General features: G+C 47.4%; 1 protein-coding gene and 1 non-coding gene across 2 annotated transcripts; both read right to left on the bottom strand.

Moving 5' to 3' along the window:
* Window positions 1-12,636: 12,636 nt before the first annotated feature.
* On the bottom strand, window positions 12,637-12,708 carry TRNAC-GCA (transfer RNA cysteine (anticodon GCA)). Its single transcript has one exon. It is a non-coding gene; the product is annotated as a tRNA-Cys (tRNA).
* Window positions 12,709-13,418: 710 nt separating this feature from the next.
* Window positions 13,419-16,805, bottom strand: C16H17orf98 (chromosome 16 C17orf98 homolog). Its single transcript, XM_047708385.1, has 3 exons — window positions 16,527-16,805; window positions 14,546-14,645; window positions 13,419-13,680 (listed from the first exon to the last, which is right to left on the bottom strand). Exons 1-3 carry the CDS (start codon window positions 16,731-16,733, stop codon window positions 13,523-13,525), a joined length of 465 nt encoding a protein of 154 aa, XP_047564341.1. The 5' UTR covers window positions 16,734-16,805; the 3' UTR covers window positions 13,419-13,522.
* Window positions 16,806-20,235: the final 3,430 nt, after the last annotated feature.

Raw genomic sequence — 20,235 nt, 5'->3', positions numbered from 1 at the left:
TGGCCACCTCTGTTGGCACCTCACCGGGTTTCCGGAACGCTGTGTTGAAACCGCGCTGCTCGGGCCACTTAGAGTCGGCTGGGGCCCCGCCCCGCCGGCCTGTTGCCATGGCAGCGCGCCACGGCATTCACCCCGCACCCGCTAGGCGCCACTGCCAATTTGCCTAGTTCGTCTCCACCCAGCCCTTCCCGCCCACACCGGCCTGTAAGAAACGCTTTTCAAACCCACACTCCTCTGCCAGCTCCACTCAGCGTCCGCTCTTACTCCCAGCCTTATCGAGGGAAGTAGAAAGCGTCCCGCAGAAATTCCATCGGCGTCCCGGCACCAAACCTTTATTATTTTTTTATTGGCTGAGGCCCACCCACATTAGGCTTTCTACCCAAAAGGCGGGGCTCAAACTCACGACCCTGAGATCAAGAGCCTGCTCTACCCACTGAACCAGCCAAGCGCTCCTTCCTGCACCAAACCTTTAGAATCTGCCAGCTTCTCCTTTTCCTTTCCCTTCATTTATGCTGGAAGAGGCGTCCTTCTTAAGTCCTGACGGTTCATCAGCTCTGGATCCGACCCCTCACATCTGGGATTACAGATACCTTCCTCTATCCCGTGGCGCCTTCAGGACTGGCCCTTTGTCATCAGCATTTTTTTTTTTTTTTTAAGATTTCATTTATTTTTTAGAGAAAGAGAGAGTGAGCTCGAGGAGGCGGGGAGGGACAAGCAGACCCTGAGCTGCCCAGCATGGGGCTGGATCTCAGGACTCTTGAGATCATAACCTGAGCTGAAACCAAGTCGGCTGCTCAATCATCTGGGCCACCCAGGAGTCCCTGTTTTCAGCAATTTTTTTTTAAGATTATATTTATTTGAGGGGCACCTGGGTGGCTCAGTGGGTTAAAGCCTCTGCCTTCAGCTCAGGTCATGATCCCACAGTCCTGGGATCGAGCCCCACATCCGGCTCTCTGCTCAACAGGAAGCCTGCTTCCTCCTCTCTCTCTGCCTGCCTCTCTGCCCACTTGTGATCTCTGTCAAATGAATAAATAAAATCTTTTAAAAAAAGAAAAAGATTATATTTATTTGAGAGAGAGAAAGTGTGAGAGGGGAGAGGTTCGAGAGAGAAGCAGACTCCCTCTTGAGCAGGGAGCCCGATGTAGGACTGGATCGCAGGACTCCAGGATCACAACCCAAGCCGAAGACAGTAGCTTAACCAACTGAACCTCTCGGGCGCCCCTGTTTTCAGCATTTTAGATGCACTCAACTGACCCTTTTAAAAAAAAATGATTAAACAACCATGTCTTTCCCCCAGCTACTCCACTCTCTCTCTTAACCAAACTCTAAATGGGCTGCCTCCACTTCATCTTCTGCTTAACCTCAGGCCTCCATTCAGCTATTTTCCCCCCATGATCTTCAGTAATCACCCCCCCCATACTTAAATCAAAAGCCACATAGCATACTCATTTGACTTCCCCTAACCTTTGAAGGTATTGAGGACCACACTCCCCTCTTCAAAACACTTTACACGTGACTTCTCTGTACCACTCTTTAGATTATTGTTTTATTCTCTAGTCCCTTCTCAGGGAACATTTTGTTTCTACTTCTTTTTGCCTCTTCATCTTGCTCTAGGTTCTGTCTTGGGTCTTTTCACACTAAATGCTCTCCCTGGGTGACCTCACCTACTCATAGGGCTTCAGTTACCATCTATATACTGATGGATCCCAAATTCATTATCTCCAGTCATATTTCTCTCTCAATCTCCAGGGTTTTAAACCTGACTAGTAGATGCTTCCAGTTGGATATCTGGGAGGCACAGAAACTGAACTCATTGTCTAACCTAACCGTATTCCCCCAATCCAGCTCTTTTCTCCCCTGTTACCACTGTTTCTCTATTTCAACATCATTCAAAACCTCTCCCTCACCTCCAACATCCAATCAGTCAACAAGATCCTCGCTGCTAAACGTCTCTCACGCCTATCCACATCTTTGTTACTATTCACCACGAGCCTGGTTCAGGTTCCATCATCCCTTCTCTGGGAAATGTCATTTCCTCACTTTCAGTTGAATCCCTTACCCATCTATGTACTCCTTTATAGCTAAGAGTGATCTCTCTAAAATGCAAATGTGATGTATCAATGCCCATGCCCTAAAACCCTTAATAATTCCCCATTATTCATACTATAAAGACCACATTTTAACATATCTAGCCCTTCAGGACCTGACCCTTCTTAACTCTCCAGCTTCATAAGATTCCCTACTCCTAGGGTTCCTGGGTGGCTCAGTTGGTTAAGTATCTGCCTTTGGCTTAAGTCATGGTCCTGGGGTCCTGGGTTCAAGCCCTGCATCAGGTTCCTTCTTTGGCAGGGAGCCTGTTCCTCCTCTGCCTGCTGCTCCCCCTGCTTGTGCACTCATGCCCTCTTTCTGACAAATATATAAAACCTTTAAAGAAAAAAAAAAAAAGACTAACCTTTAAAGAAAAAAAAAAAAGACTTCTTACCCCTTATTCACTGTTCTAGAGCACCCCAGGTGCCCCTACACTCTTTTCTATAAGGTTTTTATCAGCATAATGTTTGTGACATTCATTCATCTTCTATCAGTAATACATTCCTTGTTATGGATGGGCAATATTTCATTGTATGGATAAACCACAGATTTAAAAAATCATTTTCCTAATGATGGGCCCTTGTCTGTTTTTAGTTTTGCCTATTATGAATAAAGTCTCCATGAACATTTCTATATACATCTTTTGGTAAGCATGTGTTTTCATTTATCCTGAGTAAAATCCTGGGAATGGAATTGCTGGGCCGGAAGGTCAGTCTACTTTAGTTTTGTACAAACTGCCAGATCTTTTCCCAAAATGGTATACCAATACACATTCCCACCAGTTAAGAGTCTGGTGTTGTCTGGTTTTAGTCATGCTGATGCATGTGTGTAACAATGTGATTTCAGTTTGTATTTCTCTGATGACTAATGATGTCAAATACTTTTTCATGGGTTTATCCATGATTATTATTAACAGATATTTGTATCTCTTCCTTTGTATCTCTTCCTTTGTAAAATGTCTCCTCAAATCTTTACTCCATTTCCTCTTTTTCCTTTTCTTTCTTTCTTATTGGCCACTTGGAGTTTGTTTTCCACTTGATGCAAGGCACATGGTTACAGGGTGTCACAAAGACTTACGTGTGGCTTGGATAGTAAAGGGATGGGGGTTCTCTCAACTTCCTTTTTGGTGTTTTGCTGTTTTGCTCTAAAAGAACCCAGCTGGTTCTACTTGCTGCAGCCTGGAGTCTATGGGAAGGGAGGATCTCTGATGAGCCCAGCACCCCCTGAAGCATGGCGGTGGCTGCTCAGGACTGGGGCCCACTGTTGGCTTTGTCAGGTTGGCCACCAGGCTTCCTCAGGGTCTCCAGAGCCAAGTTGCAGGTGACCCCGCCACTGGAGGACTAGGGAGAGTCCCTGCTGGGGGAAAGCTTGTGGTCAGAGGTTGCTTCCACCTGCCCCCATCACCCACACTGGCCCCCAGGAGGGTGGACACACCATTCTGGGAACTCCAACATGGTGGCCATGGACAGGAGAGTGGACTTCCTGCAAAAGAAGCCAGCGTCCCATTGCCCTGGGTGCACCTTGGAGAGACCTGCGTTGTGGGGTATGGCTTCCCCAGGATCATCTGCACTCGCATAGGACCTGTTACTGGAAGTGGAGCCCCGGGTGTCATAGGAAACAGTCGTGGGTGGCCACAAGAAAGCCGCTGGAGGGGATGGCTGCCATGCTGTACCTTGTGGGCTGGTGGAAACCTCTGCAGGGAACCTTCACGGGCCTCGGTGTGTGATCCCAGGTGCCAGGGAAGCTGGACCACAGAGTCCATCTGTGAGGGAGACCGGAAAAGGCCGCCCTACCACCCCTGTGTGTGGGGCCTTTAGCCCATTTCTTTCTTTCTTTTTAAAAAGATTTTATTTATTTATTTGACAGAGATCTCAAGTAGGCAGAGAGAGGAGGGGGAAGCAGGCTCCCTGCTGAGCAGAGAGCCCGACGCAGGGCTCCATCCCAGGACCCTGGGATCATGACCTGAGCGGAAGGCAGAGGCTTAACCCACTGAGCCACCCAGGCGCCCCGCCTTTACCCCATTTCTTAACTGGGTTGTTTACAGACTTTTTACTTTTGAGTTGCAAGACTTCTTTATATATTCTGGACACCAGTTCTCTGCCAGATCTGTGTTTTCCAAATCATTTCTCTCAGTCTGTGGCTTGCCTGTTCTCAAAAGGGTCTTTTGACAAGCAGACTTAGTGAAGTCTCATTCATTAATATATTCTTTTATGCTTTTTGCATCCTCTTACTAAAGAAAAAAACTACACATAACACTAGTTAAAGAACAGGGTAAGAAAGACTTTATTTAAGTGCGGGGGAGAGTATTGCATAAGTACCAGTGGGGCCTTACCGGGAGGGGAGAGAGGGACCTCAACTCTGAGAACAGCATGGCCATTTATAGCCAAGCAGCAGGGCAGAGGGGTTGGGTGGGGTGGGTGGAAAATTACTCAGAGGAAACATCGGGGCAAGGGGAGGGGATTTCTGGCTAAAGTGACTTTACAGGATAGTGACTGACGGCAGGCCAGGACGATCAGACTTCGCCTACAGGACGTTGGGGTATAAGGAACTGGATCAGATACTGAGCATGATCAGATCTGATCCTGGCTGAATTGACTTAGCAAGATTCCTGCAAACATTGGACAACGCAGCCCTTGGCCTCATCACCATATTCTTGGAAACCTCTGCGCCATGAGAGCCAACTGGAGGAAGAAGCAAATAAGCTGAAGCATAGGAGATGAGGAGGCAGAGGTCCAGGAGACTGCTCACTTGCGCACCCATGGAGCCATAGGAGCAGAAATAAGGAAAGCAAGAGGCCAGAAACAGTCCATCAATTGATGGACTATACGCCTACTTTCTAGAGCTTGACCCAATGGGTAGAGACCATCCTTCGCCATCTGATCTCAACGACCACCTTTGAGAGACCCACCTTGCTCGTTCCAAAACATTCTGTGCTGGTCTCCACAGCAACATATACTAAAATTGGAACCAGAACAAGTCCCTCTTGGTCCTTTGTCCTGGACCCGTGACTTTCGGGACTTACTGCTTTCATTTGTGGCTGAATGTAACATGGGTACAATAACTCATCTCTTCTGCTATCTTCGCTGACGGAAAAAAAAAAAAAAAAACTGGACAAAGCAGACAGGAACTCAGAAGCCCTAAAGTCAGGGTCTAGTTGAAAAAGAGCTCAGGAGAGCTCGTCCAAAGTTTGATCGTGGAGAGAATCTCTTGGTCACTCACTAAGATGCCTTTGCCAATCCTTGAGACAGAAAGTTTTCCTATGTTTTCCTTTAACAGCTTGTTCGTGATCCTTCTTGAATTGTGTTGAGACAATCATTTAAGTATTGGGCAGGGCAAGGCCATTTGAAAAGGGGAAACCTGTCGGTACACATGTGTGTATGTGGTTGTCACAGGCATCAGTACTCATGGCAACTCTACTCCAGGCCACACACAACCAGGAAGAGGCTGTCATGCCAATCAAAATACTTAGGAAACAAAGAGGGAGCTGCAGAGCATGCTAGCCTCCCATTCACTGACCTGCACTTTCTGTGTCTGGGTCATTAGCCCAGAGCATCTGGCTGGTTCCCTGGTTACTAAGAAATGAGCCTTCCTGTATTCTAAAGAGCCTTTAATAGTATAGGCTTCAGGATGTCCCTGCAGTCATAGTCCGCTGCAGGCTTAACCGGAGTTACCTGCCGAGCGACGAAAGCTTCTACTCCTGCTCTAAAAAGGCCACCTTGTGTTCACTGTTGCAGTACTAACTTTAAAACATGGCCTTTTTATTACAAGAGTGAGAAGGCGGCAGTGGCCAGATGTGTTAAAAGCAACGTCAAGGGGTGCCTGAGTGGCTCAGTGGGTTAAAGCCTCTGCCTTCGGCTCAGGTCATGATCCCAGGGTCCTGGGATCGAGCCCCGCATCAGGCTCTCTGCTCAGTGGGGAGCCTGCTTCCTCCTCTCTCTCTGCCTGCCTCTCTGCCTACTTGTGATCTCTGTCTAATAAATAAATAAAATCTTTTAAAAAAAAAAGGCAACGTCAAATATCGTCTGGGCGTGTGTTTGTCAAAACAGAGACACCATAAAGAGGGCAAGAAACTGAAGACAGCTTTCATTTGACCAAATGTGTGTATTGGTAGAATTATGTCTCCTGTGTCGCTGACAACTGCCGTCCTTTTTTTAGAAAATTTATGTATTTATTATTTGAGAGTGAGAAAGTGCTAGGGAGAGACAGAGGGAGAGAATCTCCAGCAGACTCCCCACTGAGCACGGAGCCCGATGTCAGGATTGATGTCACAACCCTGAGCTCATGACCTGAGCTGAAATCAAGAGTTGGATGCTTAACTGATGGAGCCCCCCAGGCATCCCAGACAACTGCCACCCTAGATGGAGCTCCCGGTGTGTGTCAAGCATGTGGTAGGCATCCCGTATTTCAGCTACTATGGACAAATGAGTGAAGGAATACAAGAATGCAAGAAAATTCTTTCCTGGCTACTGTAAAGAAAGCAGATATATGCCAAAGTGCTCGCTCCTAAAAAATTTCAGCCCAAGAGATAAGCTACATGCATACACATTTGAAAATTCATATATAAATAATTCTCACAGAGAAACGAGTCTCTATGGATCATTAGGTATTTATCTCCACTCCCTCCCAAAACTCTTAAAGTGTGTAACTCTTAAAGATAAAGAGAAGACTGAAGAGGGAACAGAAGGAGAATGCCCAACAGTTTTCAAAGATGGAAAGGCGGGGTGGCGGGTGACTTTATCAGAGCAGAGGAAGCTGAAACCCAAGTGTTAGCTGAGGTAGGGGTTCCCAATCCCAGGTACACATTAATGTCACCTAGGAGAGAAACAAATCAGAAGGTTTAGGTCCCACTAGGCATCAGTAGTTTAAAAAATGCCTCCTGACAGGGTGCCTAAGTGGCTCAGTTGTTAAGTGTCTGCCATCGGCTCAGGTCTTGGTCCCAGGGTCCTGGGATTGAGACCCACATTGGGCTCCCTGCTCAGGGGAGCCTACTTCTCCCTCTCCCTCTGCCTACTGCTCCCCCTACTTGTGCTCATTCTCTCTGTGTCAAATAAACAAATAAAATCTTAAAAAAAAATAAAAATCTCTCCAGATATTTTGGCTCAGGTCATGATCTCTGTGGATGAAGTCCCTGCTCAGTATCTGCTTGAGGATTTCTCTCCCTCTCCCTCGACCTCTCCCCCCTCAAATAAATAAATAAAATCTTTATTTATTTTTGAGAGAGAGAGAGAGCGAGGTGGCAGGGGTGCAGAGGGAGAAGCAGACTCCCCACTGAGCAGGGATCCTGATGCAGGATTTGATCCCATGACTCCAGGATCATGACCCGAGCTGTAGGCAGACTCCCACCTGACCGAGCCACCCAGGTGTCCCAGTAAATAAATCTTTTTAAGAAATTTCTCAGGTAGGGCGCCTGGGTGGCTCAGTGGGTTAAAGCCTCTGCCTTCGGCTCAGGTCATGATCCCAGCGTCCTGGGATCGAGCCCCGCATCGGGCTCTCTGCTCTGCGGAGAGCCTGCTTCCTCCTCTCTCTGCCTGCCTCCCTGCCTGCTTGTGATCTCTCTCTCTGTCAAATAAATAAATAAATAAATAAAAAGAAATTTCTCAGGTATATGGTAGTCCTCAAAAAAATTAAACATAAGAATTACATATGACCCAACAGTTCCACTTCTGGGTATACACCCCAAAGAATTTAAAGTAGAGACACAAAATTTATTTGTATACCTGTGTTCCTAGCAACATTATTCACAATAGCCAAGGAAGAAGCAACCCAAAGGTCCATCAATGGATGGATAAACAAAATGGGATATATCCATACAACAGAACATTATTCAGCTATAACAAGGAAGGAGATTCTGACGTGCTTCCCCACTAGGAACTTGGAAAACTTTATAAGTAAAATAAGCCAGACACAAAAACCAAATATTGTAGGATTCTACTTACATGAGGTACCTAGAGTAGTCAAATTCATAGAAAGTGGTTGGTTTTCAACAGTGAGAGCTGTAGAAAGGAACACAGAAGAGAACTGATTTATGCGTGAGGGATCCTGGGGAAGTGGACTTCCTGAGAAGAAAATTTGGCATCACCAGGAAGGGCAGAGGAGTGGGGAGCAAAAGGAATTTTTTTTAAAGATTTATTTATTTGACAGATAGAGATCACAAGTAGGCAGAGAGGCAGGCAAAGAGAGAGGAGAAAGCAGGCTCCCCGCTGAGCAGAGAACCCGATATGGGGCTCGATCCCAGGACCCCGGGATCACGACCTGAGCCGAAGGCAGAGGCCTTAACTCACCGAGCCACCCAGGCGTCCTGCAAATAAGGAATTTTGGTAAAAGTCTGTATACGGAACAGTTAAGATCCTCAATCTTTATCTCCAGCCCTATGGGTGAAAGATCCGTTAGAGAGACTGGATCTGTGAGGCCCCTCTACTTTTAACTGGATAGCCAGGGGCTTTCAGAATAGCAGTGGGGATTCAATGTAAGTCTGCATATTGAAAAGTGAAGTCACCAATTCCCTTCTTTTTCCTTGTCTTGCTCCCAAAATGCCAGCATCAAGGAGATATCCCAGGCAGTAGACCTCAGGGTTTTTTGTTTTTTGTTTTTTTAAGATTTTATTTATTTGACAGAGAGAGACACACAGCAAGAGAGGGAACACAAGCAGGAGGAGTGGGAGAGGGAGAAGCAGCTCCCCGCTGAGCAAGGAGCCTGATGTGGGATTTGGCAGGACTCACGGGACTCAATCCCAAGACCCTGGGATCATGACCTGAGCTGAAGGCAGACTGTTAACGACTGAGCCACCCGGTGCCCCAGATTTCAGCATTTTCCTATGGAGAAACTAAATGGCCCAAGGAGTCAGGAAGGATGGTGACCCGCAGATATAGACATTGGGAAGTTCCTAAATGAAAAGGCTAGCTCACTGTTGGAGAACCTACAAGGGAGTTCACCAGTCAATAAGCCCTAAGAACAGAGCTTCCAAAGGCCTTAATCTATTGGAGGTCCAGTTTTTTGGTGAATGCCCTCACCAGTCCAAAACCAAAGGAAACAGTGGCAAAAAGAAGGGGGGAAAGGCAACACTTGGATTAGAACACTTCAGAAACAACCACAATTTTAAAGAAACAAGAGGAAAAATGGTATCCATAAAACTAGAACAGGATGTAATTTTTTTAAAAAAGTAATTGGGGCACATGAGAAAATGGAAATCCAAAAGCCAATAAAAAAGTGGAAAGGCTCTCTCTGTCTCTCTGCCTACTTGTGATCTCTCTGTCAAATAAATAAATAAAATCTTTAAAAAAAAAAGATGGAGCGCCTGGGTGGCTCAGTGGGTTAAGCCTCTGCCTTCCGCTCAGGTCATGATCCCAGGGGCGTGGGATGGAGCCCCGCATCCGACTCTCTGCTCAGCGGGGAGCCTGCTTCTCCTCATCTCTGTCTGTCTGTCTCTCTGCCTACTTCTGATCTCTCTCTGTCAAATAAATAAATAAAATCTTTAAAAACAAAAAAAAGTGGAAAGACTCAGTTGGGCATCTGCCTTTGGCTCTGGTTGTGGTCCCAGGGTCCTGGGATAGAGTGCTGGCATCAGGCTCCTTGCTCAGCAGGGAGCCTGCTTCTCCCTCTGCCTCTGCTTCTCTCTGTCTCTCATGAATAAATAAATAAAATCTTTTTTTTTTAAGTGGAAAGATAGTGTGAGGAAATCTTGAAAGTACAACAAAAAGACAAATGAACAGGAGGAGGGAAAAGATAAGTCCTTACATGAGAAAATGACGGAGAAGAAATTATCAGACATAATAAAACTTAAGGTAGGAAATGAATCTCTAGATTGGAAGAGATCACCGAGTAAGTCATGAAAAACAAAAACAAAAACAAAAACAAAACCAGAACACCAGGAACAAAGAACCTAAGATTTTACAGAGAGAAACAGATCACGTACAGGAATAAGAGTGACATCAAACTTACCAAGAGAAGCTAGAAGACCATGATTTTCAAACTTCTGAAAACAAAATTCTCAGCAAAAATTATGTTCTCAAACTATCTCTCAAGTGTTCAGACAAAATGTATTTTCAGATCTGCCAGAACTCAAGCATCTTACCTGCCATATATTTTTTCTCGGGAAGCATCTCAGGGTTATTCTCCACCATATAAAGGAGGAAATCAAGAGAAAGGGAGACGTTACCCAGGAAACCTGGAATCCCACACCAAGGAGAGGGAAAGCTCCCAAGGCAACAGGTGGGTGGCAGGTCTCAACAGCCTGTCTGAAGCGGAAGCAGGGAGGGTGTCGGGAAGACTGCCTTGAAAAAACTCATTTCAGGGCGCCTGGGTGGCTCAGTGGGTTAAAGCCTCTGCCTTCGGCTCAGGTAATGATTCCGGGGTCCTGGGATCGAGCCCCGCATCGGGCTATCTGCTCAGCGGGGAGCCTGCTTCCCCCTCTCTCTCTGCCTACTTGTGATCTGTCTGTCAAATAAATAAATAAAATCTTTAAAAAAATAAAAATAAAAAAAATTCATTTGAAAAGTTTGGACCAGGGGAACAATTGTGCTGTGAGGCTGTTAAAGGATTGAACAGAAAGAAAAATACACATGTGAACAAATGAGGTAATTATCTTCCAGAGAAAAAAAGTTTTCAAGAAACCAATGCTATCGTAGTATATATAAACTCAATTCTAAATAGTATTTCCCTGATCATGAACATAATAATGTGACATAATATGGACATAACTGATTTAATACAACATTTTGATCTAATTTTAGCAAATGAGAAGTCAAGGGGTGTGACAAGGCAAATCCTCCACAGCTAGAACTGGAAATTTTTGCACCCAAACACCCCTCCAGTTCTGGGGGAGTACCTTGGGTCTTCAAACGCGGTGAGGCAAAGCGACCCCCTCCCCATCCTGGTGGAACACAGCACATGCGTCAGACCACGGCTCAGCCAATCAGATGCCTCCTCCACTTGGCGTTGGGAAAGCGGAGGAACTGTCCTTGAGATGCAGGTGCAGCTGGAACAATAGTCACGTCTGGTGATGAGTGCCCTGAGCTGGTGGCACCAGCGGTGGACGCTCCCGAGAGGAGACCTGAGCTGGATTTCCCTCCTCAGCCGTCCTTCTATCAGCTCTGCAAGTGTCCACCATACCCGCATTCCTGCTTTGCCTGGCCAGAGAGGATATTGGTTCCATTCCAAGAACCCTGACTTGCACCATAAACTACTAAGAGGAGAGTGACACGCCTGGGTGGCTCAGTCCGTTAGGTGTCTGCCTTCAGCTCAGGTCATGATCTCGGGGTCCTCTGATCAAGTCCTGCATCGGACACCTTGTTCAGCCGGGAATCTGCTTCTCTCTCTCTCTCTCTCAAATAAAATCTTTAAAAATAAAAAATAAATAAAAAATAAAAAAAATACTTAGAGGAAAAAAAGTGCCCCTAACCTTCAAGAGAGAGAATTGCTCAGTGTCATAAATTCTTCAGGTCAGGCAGACATGTCCCTTCAAATTGTAGGAAAGCTTCAGTTAGAAATTAGTCTAGAAAAGGTGAGTAGGTTTTTTTTTTTTTAAAGATTTTATTTATTTATTTGACAGACAGAGATCACAAGCAGGCAGAGAGGCAGGCAGAGAGAGAGGAGGAAGCAGGCTCCTTGCTGAGCAGAGAGCCTGATGTGGGGCTCGATCCCAGGACCCTGAGATCATGACCTGAGCCAAAGGCAGCGGCTTAACCCACTGAGCCACCCAGGCGCCCCTGAGTAGGTATTTTTAAAAGACATTTCTTCCTCAAGCTACAAACATGTCTCCCCCTGACTGCTGTGTGTGAACATGCCAATTTCCAGCGGACACAGAACTCCCTGAGGACAGGGGCCTGGTTTCAGGTTTTCATTCACAGCTGCCTTGTATTATACTAAGTTCTCAAAAATACATGTTGTATGAACCTCTTTATCTGTACTCTCAAACATCATATTGCTAAATTTGGGTTCATAGCTCTGACACCTAATTTTTTATTTTATTTCATTATTAAAGAGTTTTGAGAGAGCACAAGCAGGGATGAGGGACAGAGGGAGAGGGAGAAGCAGACTTCCCACTGAGCAGACTCAATCCCAGGACTCTGGGATCATGACCTGAGCCAAAGGCAGAGGCTTAACCAACTGAGCCACCCAGATCCCCCTCTCACACCTAATTTTTAAAAAAGATTTTATTTGACAGAGATACAGAAAGAGAGGGAACACAACTAGGGGGAGTAGGAGAAGCAGGCTTCCTGCAGAGTGGGGAGCCTGATGTGGGACTTGATCCCAGGACCCTGGGACCCTGGGATCATGACCCGAGCTGAAGGCAGACAATTAATGACTGAGCCACCCAGGCACCCCACACCTAATTTTAGATTTAGAGTTTCTTTAGGGACTTTGGCTTCATTGAAGCCCAGCTGGGTCCTCCAGGGATCTCAGCTAAGAGTCATTTGAAATGTAGGGGAAACTAGTAGTGTTTCAGTACAAGAATGAGTTGAGAGTTCCTTATCCTCTCTAGTAACTCTGGCTGGGAGTTAAGAGGTACAGTGCATTTCCTTGCTTCTATTCAATGGAAGCAAAATCAAAAGGGGGCACCCGGATTTGAACCAGGGACCTCTTGATCTGCAGTCAAATGCTCTACCCCTGAGCTATACCCCCAACACCCTAGTGTCCTTCTCTTCCTTGTCCACTTGAGGTGACTCAGTACCATCAGGTTCCACCCATGCTAGAGCTCTGGCGAGCTTTGTATTCTAAAGCTCCACCTTCTTTTATATCCATCATCTGCTTTGGCTTTTCTCTTGGCCACCAATAAACTAGGTGGGGACACTTGAAAAATGACATCCTGGAAACTAGCTGAAAAGGAAATTGATAGAGCGCCAACAGGGAAAATGTCCACAAGTACTGTGTCAGAAGTACTATGGCAGAATCTAGAGGCTAAAAAGCAACCCCAGATATCCCCTTGTTCACTCCCTGACTCTTGATGGACTGTAGGATGGGAAGGAGAAGATGTCAGTTATTTTGAATGGGATGACTTAGGAAAATCAGGAAATCCTTCTCAGGGCAACCAAGCACAATCTCTTTGGACCAACCCGCCCGCTCCATTCTTGATGGGCAAACATAGTCAGCTTCTAGCCTGGGTGCTGCCCAGGGCAGAGCTCTGTGGAGGCCAAGGTGTGCAGTGCGGTCCTTATTCTGGCAGGGGCAGGGGGGAACGGAGGCCTCCTTCTAAGCGTGGCACTGGTGGGCAAGGAGTGTAAGGGAGCAGGCCTGAGGACGCCCTCTCTCCTCCCACCTCCTCTCCAAAGGCTAGAGAAGCTGAGGTAGAGAAACTAGCCAGCCCCCTCCCAACCTCAGGGAAGAAACACACTCGGAGGCACAAATAACATCACTGCTTATATAAAAATAGCATTAAGAGTTCATCTAAACATCTGTCTTCTATTCAGGTCAAGGGGTGGGAAGGGAAGAGATGCTGTTAGAAGAGAGGGAATGGGGTGACCTCTCCAAAGACAGACGGGTGCTGGCGGAGGGCTGGCGTGTTCCGGCGATAGCCAAACCGACCGTTGAACCCCTTGATCGTTTTCAGTTCAGCATTGTAGTGGTCATGGCCGGTCACCTGCTGGAGGGAATGCCCTTGGGGGGTAGAGAGAGAGGCCTGAGCCCCCATTCAGCCCCCTCTTGCTTTTCCCCTGCTCCCACGGGGCTGGTATATAATGTACTCCCCATGTCCCAGCTGAACCCATCTTCAAACGTCTCAAGCCTCTTGATTAAAAGCCAAGGGTTGATAAAGTCCAGGAGACAGATAGCTTTCTGGAAACCAAACTGTATACCAGGAGTAGCACCCAGGAGGAGCGTGAATGCTACGTGCTAAGACAGGAGGGGCCAAAAACTTCTGGGCTTGGCTGAACTTGCCTCACTCCCAGGAAGACTGAAAACATTTCACCCTTGCTTCTGACCCATGTGTTAGAAATGGATGAGCTCTATTTGGCCAAATGGTACAAAGGGTCACATGGCTAGAGAGTGGCCAAAGGGTGATGGAATTGGGGTGGGAGGAGGGTTCACGCTGTCAGAAAAACCTCTCTCCACCCTTCCTTTCCTGTTGCTCAACAGGGCCTGGAAAAGGACGACACAGCCTGTTCAGGGAGCAGGGAGGGGAATATGGGCTTTAGAGTTGGAAAAGAGCGCAATTCCAATCCCCGCCAAGCCCTCCTTGGCCAGTCACTTCACCTTCCTACGCTGATTTGCCCAGCTGGAGCGCAGCAGGAGCGTGGGCATAAAAACCATCTGACCTATAGCCGGTTAGCTTAGTCACTACATAGGAGCATGGTGATGCCATCGGCGCACGTCTGAGAAGCAAAGCTGGGGACACAGTCCCGAGGCCTCTCCCCTGCCCCCCAAGCCAAGGGTCTCTGTGGCCTGATTTCTCTCCCTGAACCAGGGACTGCACACCACTCTTCCACGGGGTCCATGCTGAGGCTGGAAAGCCAGGGGCACTTGCCTGCCCCAGCCCAGTTCCTCCTGTTCAGATATCTCTGTCCTTCCCCAAAGATGTGGAAATAATCCACTATCCAGCCGTCTCTTCCTGTGCCGCCATGATCCTGAGAGTGAGAGAGAAAACACGGAAGACGGTCAGCCACCGTGCTAGGAAGGGCACGCTCAAAACTCCCTTTGGGTTTGTTGCAGGGGGAGAGAGACCAGGGGTCACCAGGCCAGATTAAATATGAAACACGGATTGACCCATTGTCTCTCAGAGAGGGGCAGCGTAGGCGGGCAGTTCAAGGCTCACTGTCTGCTGCCAGACTGGTTACAATTCCAGCTCTGCCGCTAACGAGCTGTGTGACCCTGGGCCAATGGCACAACTTTTCTGGACCTCTATTTCCTCATCAGTGAAAGGAGTGTTGCTGTAAGATTTGAGACAAATGAAGGGCCTGGCATAGTAAAGATTCTTTTTTTTTTTTAAGATTTTATTTATTTAAGAGAATGATCAGGGGGAGGGGGAGCAGCGGGAGAAGCAGACTCCCCGCTGAGCAGGGAGCCTGATGTAGGGCTCAATCCCAGGACCCAAAGATCATGACCTGAGCTGAAGGCAGGTGCTCAACCGATGAGCCACTCAGGTGCCTTATTTACTTTAAAAATAAGCAATATCAGGGCACCTGGGTGGTTCAGTGGGTTAAAGCCTCTGCCTTCAGCTCAGGTCATGATCTCAAGGTCCTGGAATCGAGCCCCGTATTGTATCGGGCTCTCTGCTCAGCGGGGAGCCTGCTTTTCCTCTGTCTCTGCCTGCTGCTCTGCCTACTTGTGATCTCTCTCTCTCTGTCAAATAAATAAAATCTTAAAAAAAAAAAAAGCAATATCATGGAGCAGCTGGCTGACTCAGTCCTCAGAGCATGCCACTCTTGATCTTGGGGTCTTGAGCTCAAGCACCACGCTGAGGCAGAGTTTACTTAAAAACAAAAACAAAAAACCATTATCTTTATGTAAATGAAAATACCCACCACCAACAGCTGTGATGATTAAACCCTTATAAAAGGGAACATAGTTTCAAAAGTGTGCATACCATATTATTTTCAAGCTTTTAAATACTCAAGTTTTTCTTTCTTCCTCCCACACTCTGGATCCTTCTGTCATAAAAACTATGCGAGCAGAGCGCCCGCACACACTCCAGCATGGGCATGGGACATACAGACCTGTCCACGCACATGCGATGCACACCCAGGCACACACACAAACACCAAGGCCACACACACACACACACACACACACAAAGACAAAAACCCAAGATTTGTTCTCAGAACAACCCCCATTAACCCCACCTGTCCCCTCCCCATACCACTGTGACAAATGTACACAAACACTGGAGGCAAAAGTGTTGGAAAAAGTTGCAGCCACCAGCAAACATGGACAGGATCTCCCATCGCGGGTAGGACTCTGCAACCTCCACGAGGGAAAAGGCCGGGAGAGAAGTGAGGTCTGCGGAGGTCTGGGAAGTTTCCTTCCCACCAGCTCACAGGCAGTCCCATGGATCGAGCCCCTCTGTCATTGTGATATCACCAAAAGAGGACGCCCCGCCTGGGGGTTCTAGGCGTTGCTTTGTTTCGTTTGCTTAAGTCACGAGGATTTTCGAGCTTTTAGAGAATCTGTGGCAGGCGATCACCCCAAAGGGTGGGTCCGTGACGTCAAAAAGGACAATGAAACCGGTTTGGCAGAGGCGGGCTTCCAGCCCCATTACCTAAGGCTTGCAGAGACCCAAAATGAGATCGTTCTCAAACGCAGGGCTGGAAAGTGATTCCGTGAGCTCAGGGAGCTCAGTCCCTGTCATCTGCCTGCACCAGTTCTGGGCTTTAATTAAGAAAGCCGAGGGTGGGTGGGAGCGGGGAGCCCTCCCTAGGGGTAAGATGCCCGGATTTGGGAAGTCAGGCCCCGCCATCAGGGTCAAGCTCTGCGGGGCAGCCCGTGGGATCGGCGCCCTAGCTAATAACCTGTTGGGTTTTCCGCAGAATGGGCGGAACCACGCGGCTCTGGAAGTAGCGGTGGGCGTGGTAGTCCTGCTGGGCGTTGTAGGGCGGAATCGCCGACCAGAGCTTGGGCCTCAGGCGCTCATGGGCGCGGGCCACAGAGCTCACCGCCACGCCATCCAAGATGAAGCTCTTCTCCAGCCGCAGAGGACACTCGCAGTAGTGCGACATCCCCACCACTGCAGCCCTCAAGGGCCTTTCTGCTGGGACTGGAAGGACGAGGCAGGGGCTCCCCTGCGCATTAGTCGCATTGTTACGTGGTGGTACGTTGTCAAAGACTCCGGTGACACAAACCGTATTGTGTCTAAACAGGGTAGGCTCTTAGGGCTGCCTGGTTAAGTTGCTCTCAAGGCCCTGGGGCGAAGGATGACTTAAGACACCAAGCCAGAGGAACTGGAGACTGGAGAAGGTATTACTGAACTCAGGTGGTGTGCACTGAGGGCCAGCTCCTCCTCCCCACCGTACTACATACACTTCCCAAACTCAGCTCCGTTGAAAAGCTTGTACCCAGAATGGATCAGAAAGAGTTCAGAGACCATCTACTTCCAACTTTCATTTTTAGTAATTTTAAGTTGAAGCTCAGAAACTGAGATATTCCCTAAATCCATTTAGTGGCAGATCCAGAACAAGAATTCAGGCCTACCACTAAGTCTGCTTAAAGTACTTCTCCCCACCTAATTATTTTCAACAGCCAGCATTCCTCCTCCAGTTAAAAAATAATAAAAATAAAAAAATAAAATCTTTCAACAGAACAGGGTCACCTGGGTAGCTCAGTCATTAAGCGTCTCCCTCAGGCTCAGGTCATGATTCCAGGGTCCTGGGACAGAGCCCCCAGTGGGGCTCTGTGCTCAGGGGGTCTGCTTCTCCCTCTGCCCTTCCCACAGCTCATGCTCTAAGTCTTTAAAAAAACAAAAACAAAACCCAGCAGGTTAACACATTACCATATTACTTTCCTCTAGCTCTTTTTTTTTTTTAAGATTTTATTTATTTAACAGAGATCTCAAGTAGGCAGACAGGCAGGCAGAGGGAGAGGAGGAAGCAGGCTCCCTGCCAAGCAGAGAGCCCCATGTGGGGCTCGATCCTAGGACCCTGGGATCATGACCTGAGTCGCAGGCAGAGGCTTTAACCCACTGAGCCACCCGGGTGCCCCATCCTCTAGCAATTTTTATGTATAATTGTCAGGACACAGCAAACCATGAACAATAATTTCTAGTCACTAGTTACAGGTGATTTTTACTTTTTATTTCCAAATTTTCCCCCTTGAATAACCTTACATAGATGCTTTACACATCAAGGTGCCTTACTCAGTGCTCCTCACACCAACTCTATGAGGTGCTATTATCATCCTAACATGAGACAAAAGGATCAAGGAAATCTTTTATATTCACTATTATATGAAGGCACATGTTTGTTTTTTAAAGATTTGAGAGAGACTGTGAGAAAGAGCACAGGAGCAGGGACAGAGGGAGATGGAGCAGACTCTCCATAAACACGGAGCCCAATGTGGGGCTTGACCCTGAAATCATGACCCCAGCAAAGCCAGGCAGTTAACCGATGGAGCCACCCAGATGCCCCAAAGGCACATGTATTAATTAGAAAAAGGTTGCTTGTATGTATACACAAACCCCACTAATTCTGGCAAGTTAATGCTGAGCATGTTTCTATACCATTAACAGGCAAATTCCTAGGAATCTGAAATTATAGAAAATTAAGTCTATAGTTTGAGCCCATTCTATTAAAATTTGGAAAGAACCTGGACAGAGCCTGAAAGACAGAAGACGCGGGGCGGGGGGGGGGGGGGGGGGGGGGGGGGGCGGAGAGGGGAGGCTCAGCCCTCGTACCTCTTGGAGAAATTTCAAATATAGAGTTCACACAAGGGGTTAAAAATGATTAACTTTTTAAAAGATTTTGAGAGTGAAAAAAGCAAGCACAGCTGGGGGTGGGGGGTTGGGGAAGAGCAGGGAGCCAGAGGTCGGGCTCAAGCCAGGGCGCTGGGATCATGACCTGAGCTGAAGGCAGATACTTAAACCACTGAACCACCCAGGCACCCCAAAAAGGATTTTTTTTAAGATTTTATTTATTTGACAGACAGAGATCACAAGTAGGTAGAGAGGCAGGCAGAGTGAGAGGAGGAAGCAGGCTTCCTGCTGAGCAGAGAGCCCAATGTGGGGCTCGATCCCAGGACCCTGAGATGAGGACCTGAGCCAAAGGCAGAGGCTTAACCCACTGAGCCACCCAAGCACCCCCCAAAAAGGATTAATTTTAAATGGAGGACCCTAGGGCTTCATGTCACATTAAAAACTTCAAATTCGGGGTGCCTGGGTGGCTCAGTGGGTTGAGCCGCTGCCTTCGGCTCAGGTCATGATCTCAGAGTCCTGGGATCGAGCCCCGCATCGGGCTCTCTGCTCAGCGGGGAGCCTGCTTCCTCCTCTCTCTCTGCCTGCTTGTGATCTCTCTGTCAAATAAATAAATAAAATCTTTAAAAAACAAAAACAAAAAACTTCAAATTCACCAGGATGGAGAATAGGGTAGGACGACAGGTCTGTTTTAGATTCCTGGTCCTAAAACCAAGATAGGCTGTCTAGACAGCCCTGGTTCTCCATCCTGGCTGCACCTTGAAATTTCCTGGGGGCTCTTTAGAAAGTACTGATGCCTGGGTCCTACCTCCACAATCTGACTTAACTGGGTCTGGGATATTGCCTGGACACTCTCTGAGAACCACTGATTAGATTAGTACATTCCATTCTGAATCTTGGACAAAAGGGTAGTTCTCTTACCATGTGCTAGGGTCCACACATAGTCTAATCTTCAGCCTTACAAAGAATACATAAGGTAGAGTATATTCAGATACTAGATGTGTGAACACGAATCTAGGCTGAAGAGCCTGTTCCAACATCTTTAGGCCAGACTATTGACCCAAACCTGCTGAGCGCTCATTTTTTTTCATCAGACTCCAAATTCCACATATATCACTTCTCGTGGTTTAGAAAAGCACGATGTCCAATGCTTTCAGGCACAATTTGCCAAGGTTTACACCCACTGTGCTGGTTCATTACCTTTCACTCCTGAACTACGGTTTTGCAGGTACATACAGCTATCCTATCAAAATGTTTTGGTAGCAAACCATGCAGATACTTTTAGTAACTCAATTGCCTTCCACAAAAGCAAATTAACATGGCAATCATGTGTTAGATTTTACAAATACAGCCCTTTATGGGGCGCCTGGGTGGCACAGTGGGTTAAAGCCTCTGCCTTCGGCTCGGGTCATGATCCCAGGGTCCTGGGATCGAGCCCTGCATCCGGCTCTTTGCTTGGCAGGGAGCCTGCTTCCTCCTCTCTCTGCCTGTGATCTCTGTCAAATAAATAAAATAAAAATCTTAAAAAAACAAAACAAATACAGTCCTTTTTGAGCTGGTTTACGGGAAGGACACCTGTCACTCCAAGTGTGCACACGGACACACACACCTGGGCCTTCCCCACATCACTCAGTGAACTCCGTGTGTGTCCATCATCTGACCATTCACTATCCCTTTTCTCAAACTAAGCGCAGTGCAGTTACCTGGTGTAACCTCTCAAACAGTTAACTACTACCTGCAATTTACTTTAAGAACTCTGAACACAAATAACTAAGTTTTTACAGCAGAAATGGGAAAGTCCGTAAGTTTCTGTAGAG

Source organism: Lutra lutra, chromosome 16 (assembly GCF_902655055.1).
Source record: "Lutra lutra chromosome 16, mLutLut1.2, whole genome shotgun sequence".
NCBI classification, from domain to species: Eukaryota; Metazoa; Chordata; class Mammalia; order Carnivora; family Mustelidae; genus Lutra; species Lutra lutra.
Note: the sequence above shows the minus strand (reverse complement) of the source record. Positions and strands in the feature narration are given on the sequence as shown.

Excerpts from the sequence above, each read along its gene's own strand:
- C16H17orf98 (XM_047708385.1), bottom strand. The coding sequence starts at position 16,733 with ATGTCGCACTACTGCGAGTGTCCTCTGCGGCTGGAGAAGAGCTTCATC. Across the intron at positions 14,646-16,526 it reads TTCTGCGGAAAACCCAACAG|GATCATGGCGGCACAGGAAG; the intron begins GTTATTAGCTAG and ends TCTCACTCTCAG. Across the intron at positions 13,681-14,545 it reads GAGGAACTGGGCTGGGGCAG|GGCATTCCCTCCAGCAGGTG; the intron begins GCAAGTGCCCCT and ends CTACCCCCCAAG.